The following is a 24,562-nucleotide window of genomic DNA, read 5'->3' as shown; positions in this document are numbered from 1 at the left end:
GCATAAGTCCTTACGGTGCCTTGAAAAAGTATTCACACCCCTTGAAATTTTCTACATTTTGTCATGTTAGAACGAAAAACATAAATGTATTTTATTGGAATTTTATGTGATAGACCAACACAAAGTAGCACATAATTGTAAAGTGGAAGGAAAATGATAAATGGTTTTCAAATTGTTTTACAAATAAATGTGAAAAGTGCGGCGTGCATTTGTATTCAGCCCCCGAGCCAATACTTTGCCCAGCTGGGCTGTTCCTGGAGCCCGTGGCTGCCCACTCAGCCTCTTCACAGCCGCCCCATTCAGTTCACAAAGTCGGATACACAGTAAAGCCGGAAACACCGTGAGTAACACTACCTGTGATTATAGTTGCCATTAAAAGTCCCCACTACAGTTCTCAGATCAGCAGATGACCTTGATCAAGAGCACCTAAGTTGGATGATCAGAACTCCCCCCAGCACTGCCACTTATCCCACCCCCCACCAGCACTGCCACTCATCCCATTCCCCCACCAAGGAGTAAGAGAAGGAATAAAAATAGAGAATACATGGAAGGTAGTGGAAAAGAGGGGAGAAACAAAGAAAAAGGGAGAGAAAGAATAAGAGAAAGAACAAGAAAGATGGCTAGAGAGAGAGAAATGGGGAAAAAAACAAGAAATTAGGATAGAGATAAAAGGGAAAAAAAGAACAAAAAGAGTGGTACATCCTAAAATGTACCTTAAGGGGTTTTAATACTGTACGAGTGGAAGGGAATCAGGGAGCGCTATATATCTGTGGGTTAGAGGCGCAAACTACTTGTCTTGCCTTGGGTGCTGACAACCCACGCTACGAAAATACTTTTATTTATTAATATTTTACTTTTAGGGTTCCCCCCAACTTGGGAATTTTTATCAAGGGGTCACAGCACTAGGGGGGTTGAGAACCACTGATCTAAAGTATTCCATTGTAGCTCTGGCTGTGTTTAGGGTCATTGTCCTGCTGGAAGGTGAACCTCTGCCCCAGTTTCAAATCTTTTGCAGACTGTAACAGGATTTCTTCCAAGATTGCCCTGTATTTGGTTATTACTCTGGCCAGCTTCCCTGTCCCTGCTGAAGAAAAGCATGCTCACAACATGATGCTGCCATCACCATGTTTTAGGATGGGGATGGTGTGTTTGGGGTGATGTTCAGTGTTATTTTTCCGCCACTCATAGCGTTTTGATTTTAGGCCAAAAAGTTAAATTTTAGTCTCATCTGACCAGAGCACCTTCTTCCACGTTTGCTGTGTCCCCCACATGGCTTCTCGCTAACAGGACTTATTATATATTTTAATTAGTGGTATCAGAGATAAGGGGGCTGACTACAAATGCACGCCACACTTTTCAGATATTTGTAAAAAAATGTTGAAAACCATTTATAATTTTCTTTCAATTACAGTTGTGCTCATAAGTTTATATACCCTGGCAGAATTTATGAATTATTGGCCATTTTTCAGAGAATATGAATGATAACACAAACTGTTCTTTCACTCATAGTTAGTGTTTAGTTAAAGCCATTTATTATCAATCAACTGTGTTTACTCTTTTTAAATCATAACAGAAATTACCCAAATGATCCTGATCAAAATTAGCTCAGTTTTTAATACCGTGTGTTGCCCCCTTTAACATCAATGACAGCTTGAAGTCTTTTGTGGTATTTGTGGATGAGGATCTTTATCTTCTCAGATGGTAAAGCTGCCCATTCCTCTTGGCAAAAATGCTCCGGTTCCTGTAAATTCTCAGGCTGTCTTGCATGAACTGCACGTTTGAGATCTCCTCAGAGTGGCTCAATGATATTGAGGTCAGGAGACTGAGATGGCCACTCCAGAACCTTCACTTTATTCTGCTGTAGCCAATGACAGATTGACTTGGCCTTGTGTTTTGGATCATTGTCATGTTGGAATGTCAAAGTATATCCCGTGCACAACTTTCTGGCTGATGAATGCAAATGTTCCTCCAGTATTTTTTGATAACATACTGCATTCATCTTGTCATCAATTTTGACCAAATTTCCTGTGCCTTTGTAACTCACACATCCCAGAAACATCAGAAATCCACCTCCGTGTTTCACAGTAGGAATGGTGTACCTTTCATCATAGGCAAATGTAATGTTTATGGTTGTGGCCAAAAAGCTAAATTTCGATCTTATCACTCCAAATGACTTTGTGTCAGAAGGTTTGAGGCTTGTCTCTGTGCTGTTTGGCGTATTGTAAGGGGGATACTTTGTGACATTTGCATAGTAATGGCTTTCTTCTGGCGACTTGACCATGCAGCCCTTCTTTCTTCTAGTGCCTCCTTATTGTGCATCTTGAAACAGCCACACCACATGTTTTCAGAGAGTCCTTTATTTCACCTGAAGTTATTTGTGGGGTTTTCTTTGCATCCCGAACAATTTTCCTGGCATTTGTGGCTGAAATTTTAGTTGGTCTACTTGACCGTGGTTTGGTTTTAACAGAACCCCTCATTTTGCACTTCTTGATGAGTTTGAACACTGCTGGTGGGCATTCTCAATTCCTTGGATATCTTTTTATATCCCTTTCCTGTTTTATACAGGTCAACTACCATTTTCTGCAGATCCTTTGACAATTATTTTGCTTTCCCCATGACTCAGAATGCAGATACTAATTACAAGCAAACAGATCACAGGTGAGGATGGTTACCTTTAATAGCCATTCAAACCCCTTTGTGTCAACTTGTGTGCATGTTATCAGGCCAAAATCACCAGGGTATGTAAACATTTGATCAGGGTCATTAGGGTAGTTTCTGTTGACATTATGATTTAAAAAGCGTAAACACAGTTGATTGATGCTAAATGTCTTCAGCCAAACATTTACCATGAGTGAAATAAAGGTTTTTGTGTTATCATTCATATTCCATGAAAAATGGCCAAGAAATCATAAATTTTGTAAACTTATGAGCACAACTGTATGTGCCACTTTTATAAAAAGCCATTTACGTTTTTGGTTTTAACATGACAAAATGTACAAAATTAAGGTGTATGAATACTTTTTCAAGACACTGTACATTTAAAGAGCACCTGTCATTTCAGATCCATCATGGCAGCGCCAGGTAGCGGGCATCCACTCACCTGCTGCCACCACATCCCTCACCTTTTGTTGTGCCACTGCTGCATCACCAGCCGTCCCATTAAAGTGAAGGAGACTGTCGGTGAGTCAACAGTGGGTCAGAGGAGGAGCCGCTGCGGGACAGAGATGACAACTGCTTTTAAAAAAACTATGATTTAAATCAAGCCTTTTTACTAGCGATTTAAATTGACTTGATTCACTTGTGACACTAATCAGCGTTAGGGCAGCTAGTAGTAGGCCCAGGTAGGTCTAGGGTATCCCCCTAAATAAAGGTTTAACCCCCGGTTAACCCTTTCACCCCGTCACCAGTAGATCTATTTTCTGATCGCAGTATTAGTGTCACCGGTAACGCAGGTTAGTTTTTTTTTTCTTATAGCGCCATATATTACCTAGTAAAGGTTTAACCCCCTGATCACCCGGCGCTTGACATCAGTTAGGTTTTAGCGTTAGGGTCAGTTTCAGCCCCAGACTAGTGCCAGTAGCTCGAACACCCACGCACGCACCATACACCTCCCTTATATTTAGTGTCTGAACGGATCAATATCTTTGTTCTGATCAGAACGATACTAGCGTCCCCAGTAATTTAGGGTTCCCAAAATCGCAGCGTTAACGGGATCAGCTTAGATACGTGCTAGCACCTGTGTTTAGCCCCTCCGCCCAACCCACCCAAGTGCAGTATCAATCGATCACTGTCACTTGGAAAACACAACACACATAACTGCGGCGTTCGCAGAGTCAGGCATGATCCCTGAGAATGCTAACAGTTTTTTTGGTAGCGACTGAAGCAGGCACTTACAATCAGGTGCTCTTTTTGCCTGCGAGTCGCACTAGTTGTACCAGTAAATTTAGAGGCCACAATGTCCAATCGAAGGTACACAAGTGAATAGGCCTACACGTTTCTGAGCATGACAGATGAGAGTTAAGAGGAAGTCAGCCATCTGTCAGATTCAGGCTCAGAATACGAACCGATAGACAGCAGCGGCACCCTGACAGACAGCTCTGACAACGGAGTAGTGGTCCCTGCTAAGGTCAGGCGTACCTGACCCCGTTCTTCAGTTGTTGAGGTGCAAGAACAGCAGGGCTCTCGTATGGAGCAGAGAGCCAGTACTATTGCTGCCGCTCATCCTTCTGGTGAAGTGGCAAGCACCAGCGGCCTAATACACCCTGGTCGTACATCCAGCACTGCAGTAACTCGTGGTGACATGGCAAGCCCCATATGTGCAGTTCAAGCTGGTGCGGTGGCTAGCACAAGTAGTCTCCAGCAGCCACCAAGAAGACAAACACAGGCCTGTCGAGCCCAAAGTGCCCTTCCTGCAAAATATGCCAATCCTAACTGGGAGCCCACCACTTCTGCAGCACTCGTACTTCCCCCATTTACTGGCCAAGCCGGAATTCAGGTGAAAACAGATGATTTTACATCACTTGATTTTTATTTGCTGTATTCCACAGAAGATCTCTATAGATCTATTGTGGACCAAAGCAATTTGTATGCTGGTCAATTCATCACGGCTAAGCCCCAGCTGTCCCTTGCCAGAGAACAGAAACCAATTACAGTTTCCGAATTTAAGACCTTTCTGGGCCTATCCCTCCTCATGGGCATAACTAAAAAGAGTGAGTTGCGGTCATATTGGTCCACTGACCCAATTTCACCATACATCCGTGTTCTTTGCTTCCATGGCCAGGGCACGATACAAGCAGATCCTGCGGTTCATGCACTTCAGCAACAATGACCCTGGATTCGATCAGCTCTACAAAATTCGGCCCCTCGTAAACCACTTCAACCAATGTTTTGCAGCCTTGTTTACTCCCCATCAAGTTCTCTGCGTTGAGGAGTCCCTGATTAAATGTTCTGGCCATGTGTCTTTCAAACAGAATCTTCCCAGCAAGCGTGCCAGATATGGGGGTCAAGATGTATAAGCTTTGTGACAGGGCAACAGGCTATACATGTAGTTTTATGGTTTACGAGGGAAAAGATAGTCACGTGGAGCTCGAGAACTGCCCAGACTACATAGGGAGCGCGCTGGCAAGATTGTTTGGGACTTGGTGTCACACTTATTGGGAAAGGGGTACCACTTGTACATGGACAATTATTATACAAGTGTGCCACTTTTTAGTCGCCAGGGCTTACCCCAGTGGCTTGTAGAGTCCCAACTTAGACTGGGGGAGAGAGCCTGCTTGAGAAGTAATAGTTTGCTCGCAGTAAAGTGGAGGGATAATCGGAATGTTTTCCTTCTGTCCTCCCTTCACGCAGATATGAAAATTCCAACGGCGACTGGTGTTGTGGAGAAACCCCTGTGTCCACGAATATACCTTTAATATGGGAGGAGTGGACCTCAACAACCAGTTGATGGCGCTGTACTTTATTTCCCGTAAAGCCAGACATTGGTACAAAAAAGTGTCTGTATACTTATTCCAACGTGCTCTGCTGATGCGCTATACAAAGTGTCAGGACAAACTGGATCCTTCCTTAAATTCCAGGAAAAGATCATTACAGCCCTTCTGTTTCCAGACAGTGCTGTGGCCCAACTTTCCAATCCAAATGCAGTGAGCCTGCTGCATGAGAGGCATTTTCCGTATCTCCTCCCTGGTACCCCTACCCAATGATCACCACAAAAAATGTCATGTCTGTAGCAAGCGCGGATATAAGCGTGACACCCGCTATTAGTGACCCTCCTGTCCTGGTCAACCTGGTCTTTGCATCAGTGAATGTTTCAAACGTTACCGCACACTAGTGGAATATTAGCATAGGGTACAGCACGACACAGTCTAGGGTACACTTTCACAGGGTCTCCAAAGATGCCATCACATTTTGAGAGAATGGGGAAATAAAAAAAAAAGCCAAAAATAGTTGTCAAACATGCCATGGCCATATGTAAAGTTACACCCCAAAATACATTCTGCTGCTTCTTCCGAGTATGGTGATGCCCCGTGTGGGACTTTTTGGCAGCCTAGCCGAGTACAGGACCCCAAAAATAAAGCACCACCTTGAGGCTAAGGGCATACATTTTTTATTTCACTCCTCACTACCTATCAGTTTCGGAGGCCATGTAATGCCCAGATAGCAACCCCCCCCAAATGAGATGCATGGTGAGTATTTTACAGCTCTCATTTGTTTTTGAAAATGAAGATAGATAAGGGAAATGTATTTATTTTCAAAAGTTTGTGACAAAAGCAAGATCTGCAAAATACTCAACATGCCTCTCAGCAAATAGCGCAAGGTGTCTACTTTCCAAAATGGGGTAATTTTTGGGGGGGGTAGGATTTGTGCTATGTGGGCATTTCATGGCCTCCAAAACTGTGACAGGTAGCGAGGAGTAAAATCAAAAATTTACACCCTTAGCCTGAAGGCAGTGCTTGGGTTTTGGGGTCCTGTATGCGTCTGGACTGCCATAAAGTACCACACATGTGGTATCACAGTACTCAGGAGAAGCAGCAGAATGTATTTTGGGGTGTAATTTCATACGCCCATGGCATGTTTGAGCAATATATCATTTCAGTGACAACTCCGTAAAAAATTTTTTTGTCATTTTTCAATCACTTATGACAAAAAATAAAATATTCAATGGGCTCAACAAGCTTCTCAGCGAATTCCTTGGGGTTTCTACTTTCCACAATGGGGTCATTGGTGGGGGTGGGTTTGTACTGCCCTGCCATTTTAGCACCTCAAGAAATGAGATAGGCAGTCATAAACTAAGCCCTAGTTGTACCCTAGTTTGCAGACGCTATAGCTTTTGCAAAAAACAATAAATATACGCTTATTGAATTTTTTTTAGAGACATGTGGCTGAATGCTTTTTGGCCTAAGTGTATGACTAAAATTTAGTTAATTGTATATACAAAAAGTAGAAAATATAATTTTTTTTCAAAATTTTCAGTCTTTTTTCATTTGCATCACAAAAAATAAAAACCGCAGACCCAAAAGTAAGCTCTATTTGTGGGGGTGGGGGGGACACGCAAATTTTGTTTGGGTACAGCATTGCATGACCACGCAATTGTCAGTTAAAGCGACGCAGTGCCAAATTGTAAAAAGTGCTCTGGTCAGGAAGGGGGTAAAATCTTCCAGGGCTGAAGTGGTTAAATCAAATCCACCCTAATGAATCTTAAAAAATTGTTTAAAATAGTGTCCCCAGATGTGGTAAACCCATTACAATTTTACATAATATCATGGCGGTTAAATTGCACATTTTGCTGCGCTACCCAGAACCACCGCAGCTTTAAAAAAATAAATAAAGTGGTAGATCTAAACCCAATGACAACATTGCATAAAAGATTTCAAATGTTGCTGCAATACCAAAATGGTGATTTTACTACCAATTTCACACACTTCCTTCCCAGGCCAAGTCTCAGCTTTAAGCACTGTCACACATTAAATGACAATTGCGTGGTCATACGACACTGTACCCATATGAAGTTTTTAGCTTCCCCCCCCCACAAAGAGCGCTTTCTTTTGGTGGTATTTGATCGCCACTGTTTATTTTGCCAAAAAAAAAACAAACATTTTTCTTCATTTGTTATAAAATTTCAATAAGTTTTCTCCTTCATTGACGCGGGCACTGATGAGGCAATAATATGCAGTGCTGATGAGGAGGCACTGACAGGCATTACTGGTGGGCACTGATTGTCACTCTAGGTGGGCATCGCTGAGGGGTCTGCACCGATAATCAATGGGCTGATTATCAGCGCAGGACCCCCCCCCCCCACGTCAGGAGAGCCGCTTATCAGCTCTCCTCATGCCCGTCAGCACGAATACAGGAAAAACCAATAACCGGCACTCCCTGGTTGTGATGTAATCAGCTGTGATTGGACACAGCCGATCACATGGTAAAGAGCCTACATCATAGGCTCTTTATCAAGATCAGAGATGTGGTGTGTCAAAGCGACACACCACACTACCAATCACTGCGCTGCGCACCCTCGCCATCATTCTGCTATAGGCCGGGTGAGAGGTGGTTAAAGACCTTATTCAGAAATTTACTGTTACGGGGTGGAATCTGTATCACAATTGTCTTCCCAAATGGTCACCCTGTCACACGAGTCCTTGCTGAACACTGTCTACACATTGTGCAGACATGGTCCATCATTAACAATATTGGGAAGCTGCTCCTGAGCAAAGATATGTAATCAGTGATGGAATGAGCTCATGTACACAGAAGATGTGAATATCAGGATAGGCACTGATCCAAGATATTAGGGTCACTGCTGACCCTAATTGCTTTAGGCAACAAAAAGTGTCTTTTGTTTGAACATTGTGTGTTGATGATAGCTTGGATTGGTACCATCCACCAGGTCACCACAGCATTCTTTCTATAACTGGGCCAGATCACTGTATTATGGAGCGTGTTGAGTCTTTGGGATTTATAAGAAGCACTGAGATGAGGATGAAAAAGGGTAAAAACAACCAAACTGAATTTTGTCCATTCAGGGTTTGGATCTACAGTGGGTAAAGAACCCCCCCCCCCCCCCCCCCCCTCATTTTGTTGCCAATATGTCAGGAAAGAAAAAAATTCAAAAACAGAACCACAGAGTTGGAAAAAAGGATCACCCCCTTTGTACCAGTATTTTGTAGAACCACCTTTTGCTTTAATTACAGCCTTTAGTCTGTTGGGATACGTCTCTACTAACTTTGCACATATAGACTTTGCCCATTCTGTTTATTTATTTTTTTTTTTTTTAAGGTTAATGTTATATCTTTCACTTGGATGTTGTAAGTTGCACTGAGTAAATACAGCTGGATAAAACAAATGGCCTGTCTTTATTTCAGGTTGCAAAGAAACAAAATGTGATTTAAAAAGGGGGGGGGGGTGATTCTTTTCTAAACCCACTGTACATTAGGCAGTAAAATATGAAAGTAAAATGTAATATTGTGAAAGCCACTCTGTAGACACAATACAAAGAAAACAGAGCTCTAGTGACACAGCACCTTGTAGGTGGAACCACAGGGAGCAGCAGGGGACCAGGCAATGGACATTTCTGCAAATCTAAAAGTGGAATCATGCTGAAAAGCATACAAACAGCTGTCACAACTATCAATATAAATTGTCTACAAATATATAGCACAGTGCTTTTTTTTTAATGTATTAGACATTTCTGGTAGTGATTTAAGTAGCTGTAGCTCTTAAAAGTGTTACTAAACCCACAACAGTAACAGTCTGTATATGCAGCAAAGTATACTTGCTATACTTGCTGTGGAACCTAAGGGGTTAATCTTACAGTGTGTAAAAAAGCTGTTTGATCCCGTCTTCTCTGATCCACCACTTCTACTGACAAAACAGGTCCAGATGAGACAGTCTGAATTCAGGCTGCACATGCAGTTTGGTGTGTATTGCTAGAGTTTTTTTCTTCTTGGGAGAGTGCATGTGAACAGCACAGGGCCAATCAGCCCGGTCCAGACAGAGGGTCAGGGGCCCTGCATCCTGATAGGACAGCTCAGTGCAATATAAAAACTCCTCCTACAAGCTTTAACCAGGCACTGATAGAAGTCAAAAGACTGCTATATACTGCTGATTAGAAAAGGTATTTAGCAGTTTATATCTACTAGAATAACTGCATTTCCATGTTCTGTGTACTGTGGGAGACTAGATATAGTGAATGCAGGATCCTGGGTTTAGTAACACTTTAAAGAAAGTGAATATCAGAGACATGGGCAGCAGGACAGGAAGGTATTACTAGCCTTTTGCAAGGCCTTTTTTAAATTACCATTCTTTTTGAGTCACCTAAATATGGGTTCCAGCAGCATTTATTTAATTATACCACTGTATGCAAGTTCAATATTTTAGTTCTGATATACAGAAGCTAAAAACAGGAAAATACATTAATTACAGCTAAAGCAACTAATCAAAAACCACAATTAAAAAAAAATATAAAAAAACTCAAATACTGAAAGTAAAACATTTAAAGATATTTTAACTTTATTTTTTTCTTAAAATCTACCTATGCAGCAAAAATTCCACCTACATGCATATTACAGAAATATACCATAACAAAACACATAGGAGCAGGTATAAAAATGCAGTATGTTTAAACAAAGACAAAATTTTAACCTATATCATGGTAGCAAAATCATGGAGTATAACTGTAAGCCAAAAAATAACATGGAATAAAAGGAAAAACTAAACTAAATAGGAAAAAAAAAAAATACCAGATTCTGTGTACCAGATGCAGTGTTTCACATCATATACAGCTGTGATACAGTTTAAATTTGGTGAGGATACCTGATTGCAAATTGCGCTGATAACTGGTGACGATCGAGTGGTAGGGGAGTATATTTATTTATATATATATATATATATTTATTTATCTTTAGAAGCAAAACACAACTACAACATAAAATTTACAGGCCACTGTCGCATTCTTCCAATAATAAACTTTAAAAAAATAGAAAAAGGAAAATATATATGCAATGATAAAAAAAATTGGTAATGGGACATCTGACTTTTCTTTGAACAAGATTCAACTTGGTAGACCATATGTACATACCCACAATAAAATAAATTTTCAGCTAAGCCGTAGTGAGAAACAAAATTTGACACCGTACACTAACATACTTCGAGCCCGACTCTTACAAAGTACTGTACAATCTGACATTCATGGAGTGGAACAATAACACTTGAATGGATTACATTTCATTGGCTGGAAACAAAACAATTCACAGCCAATAAATTTGGAACCCTAATAACGTACTTCACCAGTTGTTGCATCAGTCAATAAATCTTCTTTTATTTTTTGAATGTAAACAAAGAACTTAAGAATGAACATGCCGCTGGAATTCCGTTAGGTGTTCTGTTCAGCTATAACTTAGCTAACGAAAATAAAACTCTGAACACCACCACTTTTCCCCTGTGCTAAAGGAGGAAAAGTGCCGATATAAAATATCCTAAATCTGAATCACTTTGTCCATAAATATAATGCATACATTCAGTGATTTAAAGGCATTTAACTTCTGTGAAATATGCAAAAAAAAAAAAAAATCTGCTAAAAAAAAAAAAAAAAAAAAAGAAGGAAATAAATAAATGTACGGCTGCTGAATAAATTTATGACCGACATACTGACTCGCCAAGTAACGAATATGAAAACAACAAAGTCAAAAGAAAGAAAATAGTGTTTTATTAAACTACCACACTGTTATAATACACTTTAAACATACACTTTAAAGGTAGCTTTTAAATTTGAGGTGTCATAACAATAAGAAAGACTCAAACAAAAGCCTGTAAATAGGTGAACTGTTGTAGGTGCTGCAGTCTCTATTCATTTTATTTCACTACGTCTTAGAAAAATGGTATAGACCTTACATACCTGCAATTTCACTTTGTATTTGTACACGTTCTATAGTTGAAATATAAACAATTGTTAAAAAATAAAACAAAATACAGCAACATAATAAAAAAAAAACATATACATATTTATCAGGTACATGTATTCGATACATACAATTTTAATGGGTAGAAGCAGATAGGTTGTTTAAATGCTGATTCAACAACTAAGTTAAAAAGAAAATAAAAAAGGAAAAAAAAATAAAATAAAAGAAGGGGGGGGGGCAAAAAACAAAAACAAAAAACACCCTTGTATAATTCTCTGGTTTCCCCATGACTAGGATTTGTGTATGCCTTGTTTGTTTCACTATGGAAATGACCAACTGATATCATGTTTGCATATGCTAGCCTACTTAATTTACAATAATGGTATTTGATGTCTGAATATCGAAAGATGTGCTTAATGACAAACAATTCATTATTTTTTGGTCCACCAGTGTTCAAGAGAGTGGGTGCTTTTTTCATTGCATGTAACCATTGAAAAAAATGCTTCAACCTACAAGTTTTTCAACATTGGTTATATTGCCTTCATGACTCAAACATTAAGAAGAATTTGGCAAATACATTTTTATGTGCATGGCTTTTTATTAAACACAGTTTAGACAGTGGCTATTGTCAGATTAAAACTTGTAGAATTTATTTTTCTTATAGTTCTTTACAAGAGAAATGCTTAAAATGTGTACATAGGATCACCTAATTAAAACAAATTGGTTGTTATCTTGTAAGCAGAGGAATGGTAAAAAGGGAGCCGGGTTATGAGTGCTGTTCAACGTGATTTGTCAGTTATGCATAATAAAAATTCCAGTCATCAAGAAAATTACAAAATGTCATCTCATAACATAATTTTTTCGTGACCCATCAACTTTGTTATCTTACAATAGATAAATACCAACATGTTCTTATTTTTTTTTTTACTTGTTTTTGACATTTATTATTATTATTTTTACACTAAACCACACGGGACTGATGCATTTGGTTAGACTACCATTTCCATCTGTCAATGTTATTTATACTTGTATGTATCATGGTAAAATTTCATCAGTTCTAGATTTCCAAAAGTACCTACAAAAGCCATGCAATTTTACCAATTGATCATACGTATGGAATAGCATACAAAGTAAGGCATTTCAGTGTCATGTATAACCAAGTTACTGTCAATCCAAAAGTTTGCACATCAATAAAAAGATATCTAAGAACTCAAGAACAAGGATTTGCTTTTTCTTCCACTACTGTATAAAAATAACCACAATTAATAGGTGTCGCATGATATTTACTCCATTGTCTCATTTCCAGAAACTGTGACGAGTTGTAAGGGAATCTCAGAATTGGAGAGGAGATCTTGGTTGCTGGTATTTACAGTCCCTATGCCGGATACAGCTCCCTGCTGAATGTTTGCAAGGATAAGGGTTGTACCTTCGGCAGTTATCAATGTTTCATCAGGCTTTGCTTCTATGGATGCCAGTACAGCACTGCTGGCATGCATGCCTTTCTTATTCTGATGGGTTTTAATATGTTTGGCAAGGTGATCACTTCGCATAAATCTCTTGGAACACTCTGGACACACAAACTTCTTTTCACCTGTTAGATTAAAAACATTGTATTTTAATTGATATACCAATTTCTTTTTAAGTTAAAGCTGTAGAATGTATTTTCATTAACAAAATAACCCCAAACAACCTGTGACCACAAAGCATTTTCACGCTTCTATTAACTGGACAGAAAACGTAGACACTTTAGGGCTGGGTTCACACAAATAGTGTGGAACAGCTCACAGCAGGGGTGCGGTGTCGTTTCAGGGCTGAATTCGGACCTGAAGCAGACCAGAAGACGCACAGGAAACCTGTGCAATTCGCTCTGCAACCGTCCGAGCTGTGTGAACTGTTAAAGAATAGAGATCGCGATTCTACCCCCTCGTGATCTTAACACAGCATTTTCCCGATTAAGTGCAAGTTCTCTGCCCACTGCTGACTTCTGTAAAAAAAAAAAAAAAAACAACAGGCAGCCTGCCAAGTTTATCATAACATCGCTTAGGTGGAGATAAAGACATAACATTGTAATATTTGGTTCTTTTAGAATTTAGATCAAACGGGAACGAACTTCTGCAATTACAGAGAACAGTGCTGCCCAAGCAACCAATTAGCAGGAGAAAGTGTTGCCAATGGCATCACAGTTTTCACACTTTTCAGCTATAATAAACCTGATAGTCCAGCTAATGATCTTACCTGAATAATTACAAAGAATATCAAATAATCTATGGAGTGGCTTTTTTTTGGTTTCTCTAAGCTGTATTGTCATAAGCAGTACATATTCTAAATTAGTTTTCTGTGCCACATACTTAGGTATGTATCTGTGGGTAACAGTGTTGTCTTCTTTCTGAGAAAGTGATTACAATTGATGAGTTCAAAGTGACCCTTTTTTCCGATTTTAGGGGGGTGGAGGAAGTTTCATAGACTGGGCAGTGGCATGACATGGGTAGCCAGGGAACACTGGGTTCCACAATGCTGTTCTGACAGGAAGATGCTGCAAATCAAAGGAAGCAGGGTTGAGTGGGAGGCATGTCAGCTAAGCAGACTACGAGACTAGAACCACACTGCGGGGGGATTTACTAAACCTTGTGCACACAAAATCTGGTGCAGCTGGGCATACAAGCCAGTCAACTTCTAAGTTATAGCCAACATTCACATTGGCGCGATTTGACAGGTCAAATCGGAGCCCATTGCTGGCAATAGAAGAGCCCCAATCAGTGCGACGTCGTCTTGGCTGTGCCGCGCCGATTTCCAAAAGTAGTTCCTGCACTACTTTTGGTGACTTCGGGGGCGATTTCAAAAGACATCTCAGCATGAAACCGCAGATGTCTTTGAAGTCGGACTGAAATGCGGCTTTGAAATTGTGCGAGTTCATCTGAATTCAAAGCCGTGTTTAGTGTGAACAAGGGCTTATTTTCAAAGCTTAATTGAACAAGCTGAAGTTAGAAGTGGATTGGTTACTATGCACAGGTGCACCAGATTCTGTGCGCACCAGTTTTAGAAAATCTCACCATGTCCACACGATATTCCTATTGCTCAATGTTGAGCAATGCAAACTGAGCATGATGGCATGGATTTTCCTCCATGTTCGGTTTTGTCGGAAGGAACGGGGGACTACAGGATCATACTCCATACACTTGGATTCCCTAAGCAACATATACTAACCTTTTTCTCACTCCTATGCTGCGAATGGGGAAAAAGTATTATGTAAATCATACACTCACACTAAAAAAGGTGAGCAACTCACATGCCCTTTTATACCTGGAGGCACTGGGTATTTCACTTAGCTCCTGGGGATTGAACAGAGTGGTGCAACGAAAGAGGTTACATGACCCTTTTACTTTATCCTGAATAGAGAACAGAAAGGACCCTTTTAAGTGTAATAGATAGATAGATATAAATATCTATCACGAGGAACACTGAAGCACTCTATCAGTGACCAGTCTGGTATAACCTGTCCTACTCTAAGCATGTCTTAGTTTGGCGGAACAGTTGTACCAAAAGCACGATCATAGACACAGAGGGGTTGGACCTTTGTCCTGAATAACTCCAAGAATCTGGAAAGTGCAAAAATCCAATTTTCTCTCTCGTTTATTCAGGGACATAAAAAAAAACAAAAAAAAAAAACAAAAAAAAACATCCCAGCTCAGTGGCGGGCCACAAAACAAATACACAGGTCACTTTCTCCTTTCAGCCAGCAGTTTGAGCGACAAAAATTTACACGTTTCCACATCCAGACATTCGATGTGGATGCAGGAACTCTTCCTGCTGTGTCATTTGTGTTCTGACAGTGGGACTCTCCCATTGTCAAAATACACTGATCCTATTGGCTGCATGCGCTGATCGAGTGAAAATGTGCCAACAAGCCAGTTCATGAGAAGTTGATCAATAGATTGACTGTTCGTCAATGGGATAGTCCAAACATTGATCAAAATTTGACCGGTTCCTGCTGAACCGGCTAAACTTCGATCCATGTATGGGTCAACTTTAAAGACACACAAGAAAACTAAAAGGCAGCTCAAAGCCACGTGAAAAACCTTGTGTCTGAAGCTGCCATCAAAAGAGGACTGAACATCTATCTGATAAAAGTTGAAAGTGTATGAACAAAACAGGTGGTAGCCTTGTAAATCAAAAAAAAAAAAAAAAAAAAAAAAAAAAAAGCTCAAGAAGCACTCAGATTTAGAACGTTGTGTCTTAACAGGAAAGGGTGGAACCCATAAGCTTGGATCTGTCTGTCTGAGCCACCAAGAAGTGATGGAATATGAGACACGCTCCTCATGTACAAGGGCTATCAGGGATAACAAAATAGAAAGGCAGACCATTTCATAGAAGCAGTGGCAGCTAGGTAGACATGCACAGAACAAACTACATCTAGGTATTGAAGGGAAATCTCATGAATTGGAGCCGGACAGAGGTATGAAAGAACCCATGTCCTGGTTGAGTTAAAATCTTAAAGCCTCCTTAGGAAGGAGATTTTTGGCCTCACCACCACTACTACCTTGTTCCCAGGAAAAGAAAAGGTGTTCTTTACAGGACAAAGCTGCCAGCTCAAACATGCCTCGCAGTAGTGAAGGCAAGGATGCAACCATGTAAGAGTGGGAAGGAGAATATACTGCATAAGTTCAAAAGGCATTTAAGAGCCAAAAGAACACATTTAGATTCCAAGTCACAGGAGAGAACACAGGGGAACCCACACTGAGCAAAAAACTCTTAAAGAGAAGGAAGCCAAGAATCTTTGGAACAAGATCACAAATAGTAAAATCTGCCTCTTTATGGTACTCTGTGTAAAATGCTGATGCAACTGAAGAAAAGCTAGGACTCATTCCACTGAGAATTTTCTAGGATGAAAGTATGTTTTCCTCTCAATAACAGAGGTCTGTCAAGTGCAATGATAGACTGCTTTTAACAATGTGTGAATTACCAAGAAATGCCTCGGTCCCTCAATACCTGTGCTTCAAAATCCATGTCATTGAAGCCAGAGACTGAGTGGTAAACTGGTCCTTAGGACAAAATATCCAGATGATCTGGAAGGGCCCACAGATTAACCGCCAGGGGTCAGGTTGATGTACCACACTATTTGGATCAGTCTGGAAAAATTAAGATCACCAGAAAACCTTCCAGCTCGATCCTGTAGAGCAGATGTGGAAGCATTTTCAGGGAAGGATATAGGTGGATCAGGCTGAACAGATTTTGTGGAGCCACCAGAGCACCTACTGCCAGGGAGTCCATATCCAGCATTCTCCACCTGGAATTCCAGATTTGTGGAAAAACTGATTGCCAGACTTGTTTTTAGAAAAGGCTTTTAACTGCTTGTCTTTGGGTTCCTGAAAACAGGCATATCCTCCACAGGCTTAGTTAATGCTTCATTAAGACTGGAAATTGCTAGATGCACAACTGGTGCAGACCACTTTTGAACAAAGTCCTCCTCAAACAGGTACAGGACTGATAGCTGCTTGGGAGGGATGAACGCCTTTGTCAAGATCCTTTCAATCTCCGCAAAGGACAATGGGAAACGAGTGCACTGACGTCTTGGTTGGTTTAAAGGACTTCAAGCGTTTAACCAACATTGCTGTGTGCCAGAAGTGTGTCAATGAGCACAATGACAAACCAAAACCTTACTAGGAAAGTGTTTTGTGGCTGATGAAACAAAAATGTAATTGTTTGGGAAGAATACTCAGCACTATGGAAGACACAAAGAGGCCACAGCTTACCAACATCAAAACATCATCCCAACAGTGAAGTATGGTGGAGGGAACATCATAATTCAGGCTTGCTTTGCTGCCTCAAGGCCTGGACCACTTTCTATCATTGAGGGGAAAATTCCCAAGTTTACCCAAATATACTACAGGATGATGTCCGCCAACTAAAGCTGAGAAGTTGGGCTATGCAGCAAGACAACGACTAAGTGTCAGAGTAAATCCACCACAGACTGACATCAGAAAATGAAAATGCGCCTTCTGGAACGGCTAATTTAGAGCCCAGATCTTAACCTCATAGAGATGCTGTGGAATTACCTCAAATGAGCCATGCGCACCAGACATCTCACAAATGTGTCTGAGCTGAAACAGTTTTGTAAAGAGGAATGATCAAAAAATCCTCCTGAATGTTGCGCAGGTCTGATCCAGAATTACTGAAAGTGCTTCCTTATTGCTGCTAACGAAGGTTTGACCAGCTATTAACGCCAAGAGTTCGCTTACTTTTTCCTCCAGCGCAGTGAAGGTTTAATGGGCGTGTTCAATTAAGACATGAGAAATCAGAATTTTGTGCTATCAGCTTAAAACACATTGTGCTTGTGTATTTTTGTGATCACATTTAATGGCAAATTACTGCAGAAGACCAGTTAATTTGCAAGGGAGTTCATATACTGAGATATATGTATATATCTTTTTTTTTTTTTTCCACAAAAAATTATATATAAATAAATAAAAGGGAAGAGTATCTTTACCAGTATGTGTTCTTCTGTGTCGCTGCAGCTCATCACTTCGGGTAAACCTTTTTCCACAAAACATCCAGGTACAGACAAAAGGACGCTCTCCTGAATGCCAACGAAGATGAGCTCTTAGGTGTGAGGTCTTGCCATAGACTTTAGCGCATCCTGGGATGTGACAGATGTGTTGTTTTTTCTTCCCAAGGTTTGTACCCCTAAAATAATAATAGATTTGTTTATTAAGGACCGTTTGAAGTAAATTCAGCTGATTTCTGCTATAATTAACTACTATTAAACGCTACACCATTTTAATAACCACCTATTTAAATATGCAATTTAAGTTCTGTACAATTGTGGTGAAACAAAATCTCACTTAACCAAAATCTAATTTTTTTTTTTTTTTTTTTTTTTAGGTCTTACATTTTTTTATACTAAGTCATTTAAAAAGACTTTATTTTTAAAGTAAACCTGTGGATAAATAAAACAGCATTTTATATTAAGCCAGAACACAGGGACAGTCAAATAAGCAAATGGCAATCATCTGATGCTATTGCTGTCTTATTTTCTTCCTTCTGCAGTTCACTACTGGTTGGTGAGGGTACCCTATCACAGTGATAGATCAACTCCTGTGGTTAGTGTGGCTCTGGACTTAGGCACTGCAGAGGAAAGAAAACCAATTTGTTGAATCTACACACTTTTTGAACATCCTGGGATCACAAGTGTTTAAAGGATAAGTTTACCTTCCAAAGCACGTTACACCAATAATGGGCTGAAAGCTACAGGGCCTGTCTGCAGGTTGCTAGCACCCCTGATCCACTGAAAAAAATAAATGTACTTTTTTTTTTCCTGCCAAAATATGTGCATTACCAAAAGGTGAACTTGGCCTTTAGGGTGAACCCAGAAAACAGAGTTCAGTTTTGGGGGTGCACCACCTCTTCACCTATGTAGAAGTGATTGGGTGGCACACTTATTAGAAAGCCAGCTGAAAGAAACAGAACACTTACGGCTTCAATACATTACTACACTAGTACCCGTAACTGAAGATGTAAAAGTGTTAAGCTTCTTTTATTAGTTCTCAACACCATTCCATTGTTTGCATAAAACATGAAGGTATTTGCTGATGTTTTCTTTCACACCAGTTTAAAAGGGAGGAAGATCAAGATTAAAAAATATTAACGTGTTACGTAATTGCTTCTAATACACAAAGTGCTTAGCTAGTATGAAAATCGTGTCAGAATCCAACCTTATTAGTTAGAACAAAACCTAAATATGACAAGTGCCATCTATACATGACAAGTACCTTCCAGCTCCATCTTTGCAGTTAGGACAAGTGCATGCTACTCTTCTTAGCCTTTTTCCCTCTTGATTTGATTGGTCAAGTTCATCATCAACAACTTGTACTCTCAGATGGGTTAAATCATTGGTGTTAACTGTAGAATCACCAGTAAGCTGCCATTCCTCTGGATCTGGCTCTTCCTCTTTAATCCGAATAGCTGGTAAGAAAGAAAGGCAAGCAATAAGCATTCACTTCATTACAATAACTATTATTCAGTACTGAGGAAAGGAATAGCAAAGTGCAATCACTACCAATAAATGTACAACTAAATACACATTGAAGACTTAAAGTGATATTAAAAGTAGGGATGCACCGAATGGGTTTTTTGGTGCCGAAACTGATACTGAAAATGAAAAATACACTAGGCCGAAAACCAAAACCGATACCGAAAGTGATCGTTTTAAAAAATATTTTTATACAGGAGATGGTCAGAGACTGGGGACATGGTACAGGAGATGGTCAGAGACTGGGGACATGGTACAGGAGATGGTCAGAGACTGGGGACATGGTACAGGAGATGGTCAGAGACTGGGGACATGGTACAGGAGATGGTCAGAGACTGGGGACATGGTACAGGAGATGGTCAGAGACTGGGGACATGGTACAGGAGATGGTCAGAGACTGGGGACATGGTACAGGAGATGGTCAGAGACTAGGGACATGGTACAGGAAATTGTCAGTGACTGCAGACACATTACAGGAGATGCTTAAAGACTGGGGACATGGTACAGGAGATGGTCAGTGACTGCAGACATGATACAGTAGATTGTCAGAGACTGCAGACACATTAGAGGAGATGGTCAGACACTGGGGACATGGTACAGAAGATGGTCAGAGACTGCAGACATGGTAGAGGAGATGGTCAGAGACTGGGGACACGGTACAGGAGATGGTCAGAGACTGCGGACATGATTCAAGGGATCAATGCAGCCTCACCAGTGCCCATCATGCAGCCCGTGTTTGCCCCTCAGATGCAGCCCACATGTGCCCGTCATGCAGCCTGCCAGTGCTCGAATCAGAGCGGCGATCTCCGTGTGTCACGGAGCTGCATTTGAATTGCCCGGGTCACAGTAATGATGTCCCGCCTCCTGTAATCACGTCACACTGATTCAATGTCCCACCATTGGATCAGTGTGCCGTCTGTCACAGGAGGTGGGACATTGTTACTGCGGTCTGTGTAGTTAAGCTCCGTGACACAACGGAGATCGCGGCCAGGAGGGAGGGGGAGGTAAAGAGAGGAGAGGTCTGCAGCGCGCTGCGCCAGAAGGATACCCCCGTATTGGGCAGCACCAGGGACGGGACCCCGCCCCCATTTTCCACGAGATTTCCTTTTCGGCATTTTGCCGAAAAGGCCATTTTCGGCCGATATGTTTCGGCGGCCGAAGATTCGGTGCATCACTAATTAAAAGGCAAAAATTATTTTTTACTTTTAAAACAAACATGTCATACTCACTCATTGGCTCACTGGCTGTGATTGACAGCAGCGGGAGCTAATGCTCCCATGAACATCAATGGATCGAAAAGGGAGCTCAGGTAAGTATGAAGGGGGGGTACGCCTTTAGAACCATTTTAACCACTTCAGCCCCGAAAGATTTGGCTGCTCAATGAGCAGACCATTTTTGGCAATTGCGTGGTCCTGCGACACTATACCCAAACAAGATTGACGTCCTTTTTTTCCCCACAAATAGAGCTTTCTTTTGGTGGTATTTGATCATCTCTGCAGTTTTTATTTTTTGCGCTATAAACAAAAAATGAGCAACAATTTTGAAAAAAAACCACACACAATATTTTGTACTTTTTGCTATAATAAATATTCCCAATTTTTTTTTTTTAAAAAGCTAATTTTTTCCTCAGTTTAGGCCGATATGTATTCTACATATTTTTGGTAATAAAAATCGCAATAAGCATATATTGATTTGTTTGCGCAAAAGAATAGCATCTACAAAATAGGGGATAGATTTACGGCATTTTTGTTTTTACTAGTAATGGCAGCGATCTGTGATTTTTTTTTTTCGGGACTGCGATATTATGGTGGACACCTCAGACTCTGACACATTTTTGAAACCACTGACAATTATACAGCAATCAGTGCTATAAAAATGCACCGATTACTGTGTAAATGTCACTGGCAGGGAAGGGGTTAATACTAGGGGGGCAATCAAGGGGTTAACTGTGTTCCCTAGTGTGTGTTCTAACTGTTGGGGGGGACACGCGGACTGACTATAGGAGATGACAGATTGTGGTTCCTAGTTATTAGGAACTCACGATCTGACTCTCCTCACAGGACAGGTATTTATGTGTTCACAAACACAAGTCCTTGCTCTGCCTCTTGTGCCCACGACCGCTGGCCACGAGTATCAGCACCCCTGCAGCGCACCGGGCACGGCTACGGCGGCGCGAGCGTGTGCCTGCAATCCCACTTAAAGGAGCAGACGTACAGCTACGACGGCTCGTACCGACCTGCCACTGTATGTCGTCGGCTGGTCGGCAACTTAAGGCAGAACTCCAGTTTTTAGCTAAAACAGGGATCTACAAACTTTTCAAACACGGGACCAGTTTACTGTCCTTCAAATTTTAGAAGGTCGGATTGTGGCCAGTGAGGGTAGAAAATGTCTCGGGCCAGCATTCATCAGTGAGAAATAACATGGCCTCAGGGTTTGTGGTCAGTAGGACGACTAAAACCCCATCATTTGTGATAGTGGGAGTAATCATACTCCATCATCTGTACCTGTGGAAGAAATAGTGTCCCATAGTTTGTCAGTGGGAGGAGTATTGCCTCGCACCATTGGCAGGAATAGTGCCCCAAAGGCCCGATAAAGGCTAGGAAAGGGCCGCATCCGGTCCTTGGGACAGAGTTTGGAGACCCCTGCGCTAAAATATAGCACAGCAAAAAGTAAAAACTGGATTTTTGAACTCACCGTAAAATCTTTTTTTTTTTTTTTTTTTTTGGAGTACATTAACCACTTCCCACCCGCCATATAGCAATATGACGGCCGCAAAGTGGTTTCATTATCCTGACTGGACGTCACATGACGACCATAAGGCGTGCAGCACGGCGATCAGTGGTGTGGTAAGTCAGTCTGACACACCGCATCTCAGATCCTGGTAAAGAGCCCATGATGTAGGCTCTTTACTATGTGATCAGCTGTGTTCAATCACAGCTGGTCACATTGTAAACCGGAAGTGCCATTTATCGGCTTTTCCTCTATTCACGCTGACAAGGCGTACCCCATCAGTGTCACCTATGAGTGCCCATCAGTGCTGCCCCATCAGTGAAGGAGAAAACTTATTTAGAACAATTTCATTACAAAAACTTTTTTCTTCAAAATTTTTAGTCCTTTTTTGTTTACTTTGTAGACACGATAAAACTTTCGCGCAAACCAATATATGCCTATTGTGATTTTCTTTACCAAAAATATGTAGAAGAATACATATCAGCCTAAACTGATGAATATTTATGAAAACGTAGAGGTGATCAAATGCACCCAAAAGAAAGCTCTATTTGTGGGGAAAAAAGGACGTCAACCTTGTTTGGGTACAACGTCGCACGGCCATGCAATTGTCAGTTAAAGCGATGCAGTGCCAAATCGCACAAAATAGCTTGGTCATTAAGGGGGCAAGGCCTTCTGGTCCTTAAGTTGTTAAGGGACACAGAAAATCAGATACGGTTGGGTTTTACTGCCACCTACAGGAGAACAGGACTTGGGCAAACAAGTCCCAGGATAAACCCCCCCCCCAAATGCATACCTTATAGCAGTGGTCATCAACCCTGTCCTCAGGGCCCACTAACAGGCCAGGTTTTATGTATTACCTTGGGGAGATGCAGCCTAGAATACTGCAATCACTGAGCAGCAAGTGATATCACCTGTGATGTATTTCAGTTATCTTGCAAACCTGGCCTGTTAGTGGGCCCTGAGGACACTGATGACCACTGCCTTAAAGTACCAAGCAGCACAAACAAAACCTGCGGTAGGTGGGACTTGTGTCCCCCAATTAAATACATTTTACAGCAAGTACAAAAATCAAAATGTTTCCAGGCCATCGAAGGATACATGAATACATATATTTTTGGGATGTCTCAAAATAGTCCAACTGGAGGGTGGGCAACAATTGCCAACAGGCCCAAAAAGAGAACTGAACTGCCTGTAGCCCAGGAGCTTCCTAAAAGGTGCAAGACCCAAATCTAAACCAGAGGAGGCACAGTCCCTACTAATCTGGAGACCTGCTAAAACAACCAGATGGAGGACACCGAATCATCCTGATGCTCAAGACCCAGATGGTAGGTCACCATAAGAGGGAAGGATTCCATGAGGAAGGGGCACCGACCCTGAACTAGTGAGAAGGTCATTAACCAAAAATCCCACCAAAAACAGGCAAAACTATAATTATTTCTCATGAAGGGAAGAGAAAGTCCACTCAGTCTATACTGTAAGGCCCAATGCCTTTGCATGCCCGATCCCCTTAGAATGAAACTCCGCATTTTCTGGCCAGAAAACCAACCTCACTAATCAAGACTTATCAATGAAAAGCTTTGCATCAACAAAAGCATCACAGCCCATCATGGGTCTGAAATGACTACTGAGTACGAGAGAAATCGGGGAGTTTGATCCTGAACTCAATGTGACTGAAGGGGCAGAGTACATGCAACGCACCCCCACAAGAGTAGGCAAGAATGAAGGTGACTTTAGCCCCAGCAGACAGGACTGAGGAAGCAAATGCATCCTCCCCTAGCACATAAAAGGGTGCCACAGGGAAACCCCAAAAGGGTCCTGGTGATAACCACCCTAACCTCAAGCTAGTCTATGAAATCCTACTCATCTACCAGATTCAGGGAAGTTGCTGTGGAACAAGGGACAGGAATCACAGTACCTCAAGGAGCATTTGCCAATTAGGGAAAGAAGAGGTTGACTAAAGAATCCAAAAAAAAAAAAAATATAAGAAAAAAAAAAAAAGGCTAGCAAAGACTGGCTAGACTTTTCTCAACAAAGGGAGCAGCTCCTGCAGGGGTAGTGCTACACGCTGTTTAATTAATTTTTAAAATGCAAACTCCTCCATCCTTCCAGGTCTCTATGCTTTGTTTGCTAAGAAATCACTCTGAAAAAACCCCCTAGCATATTCTGACCATGGCCATCTTGAGTAAGAGCAGATGATTCATGTATCATTTACTTCTTGGTATCCATCTGACCTTAGCTGAGGCACGCAAGGCAGGAGGGTGTACTTAGCTGAGAAAACCCCTAAAGAAGACTCATGGGATGTATGACATCATTTGCTCGAGCCTAAAAAACAAAGTAACTGAAGAAATGTAAAAAATATATGTAAATATAATATACTTTCCTATCTATTTACTAATGCTAGCAGCAAAAGGAT

The 24,562-nt window shown here is 41.1% G+C and overlaps 1 protein-coding gene across 4 annotated transcripts in view; it reads right to left on the bottom strand.

The window, feature by feature from the left end:
• Positions 1-11,177: 11,177 nt before the first annotated feature.
• SP3 (Sp3 transcription factor) overlaps positions 11,178-24,562 on the bottom strand; it is a 76,395-nt gene continuing 63,010 nt past the window's right edge. For all 4 annotated transcript variants that reach the window (XM_073633871.1, XM_073633869.1, XM_073633870.1 and 1 more), the window contains 3 exons: positions 19,160-19,352; positions 17,878-18,074; positions 11,178-12,984 (listed from right to left, as the gene is read on the bottom strand). In XM_073633871.1, the coding sequence (XP_073489972.1) occupies positions 12,677-12,984; positions 17,878-18,074; positions 19,160-19,352 (698 nt within the window). In that variant the 3' untranslated portion in view covers positions 11,178-12,676. The remainder of the gene's footprint in view (positions 12,985-17,877; positions 18,075-19,159; positions 19,353-24,562) is intronic.

The sequence above is a fragment of the Aquarana catesbeiana genome, linkage group LG06, assembly GCF_042186555.1.
Source record: "Aquarana catesbeiana isolate 2022-GZ linkage group LG06, ASM4218655v1, whole genome shotgun sequence".
Taxonomy (NCBI): domain Eukaryota; kingdom Metazoa; phylum Chordata; class Amphibia; order Anura; family Ranidae; genus Aquarana; species Aquarana catesbeiana.
The sequence above is the reverse complement of the archived record's forward strand: the minus strand, read 5'-3'. Positions and strand labels throughout refer to the sequence as shown.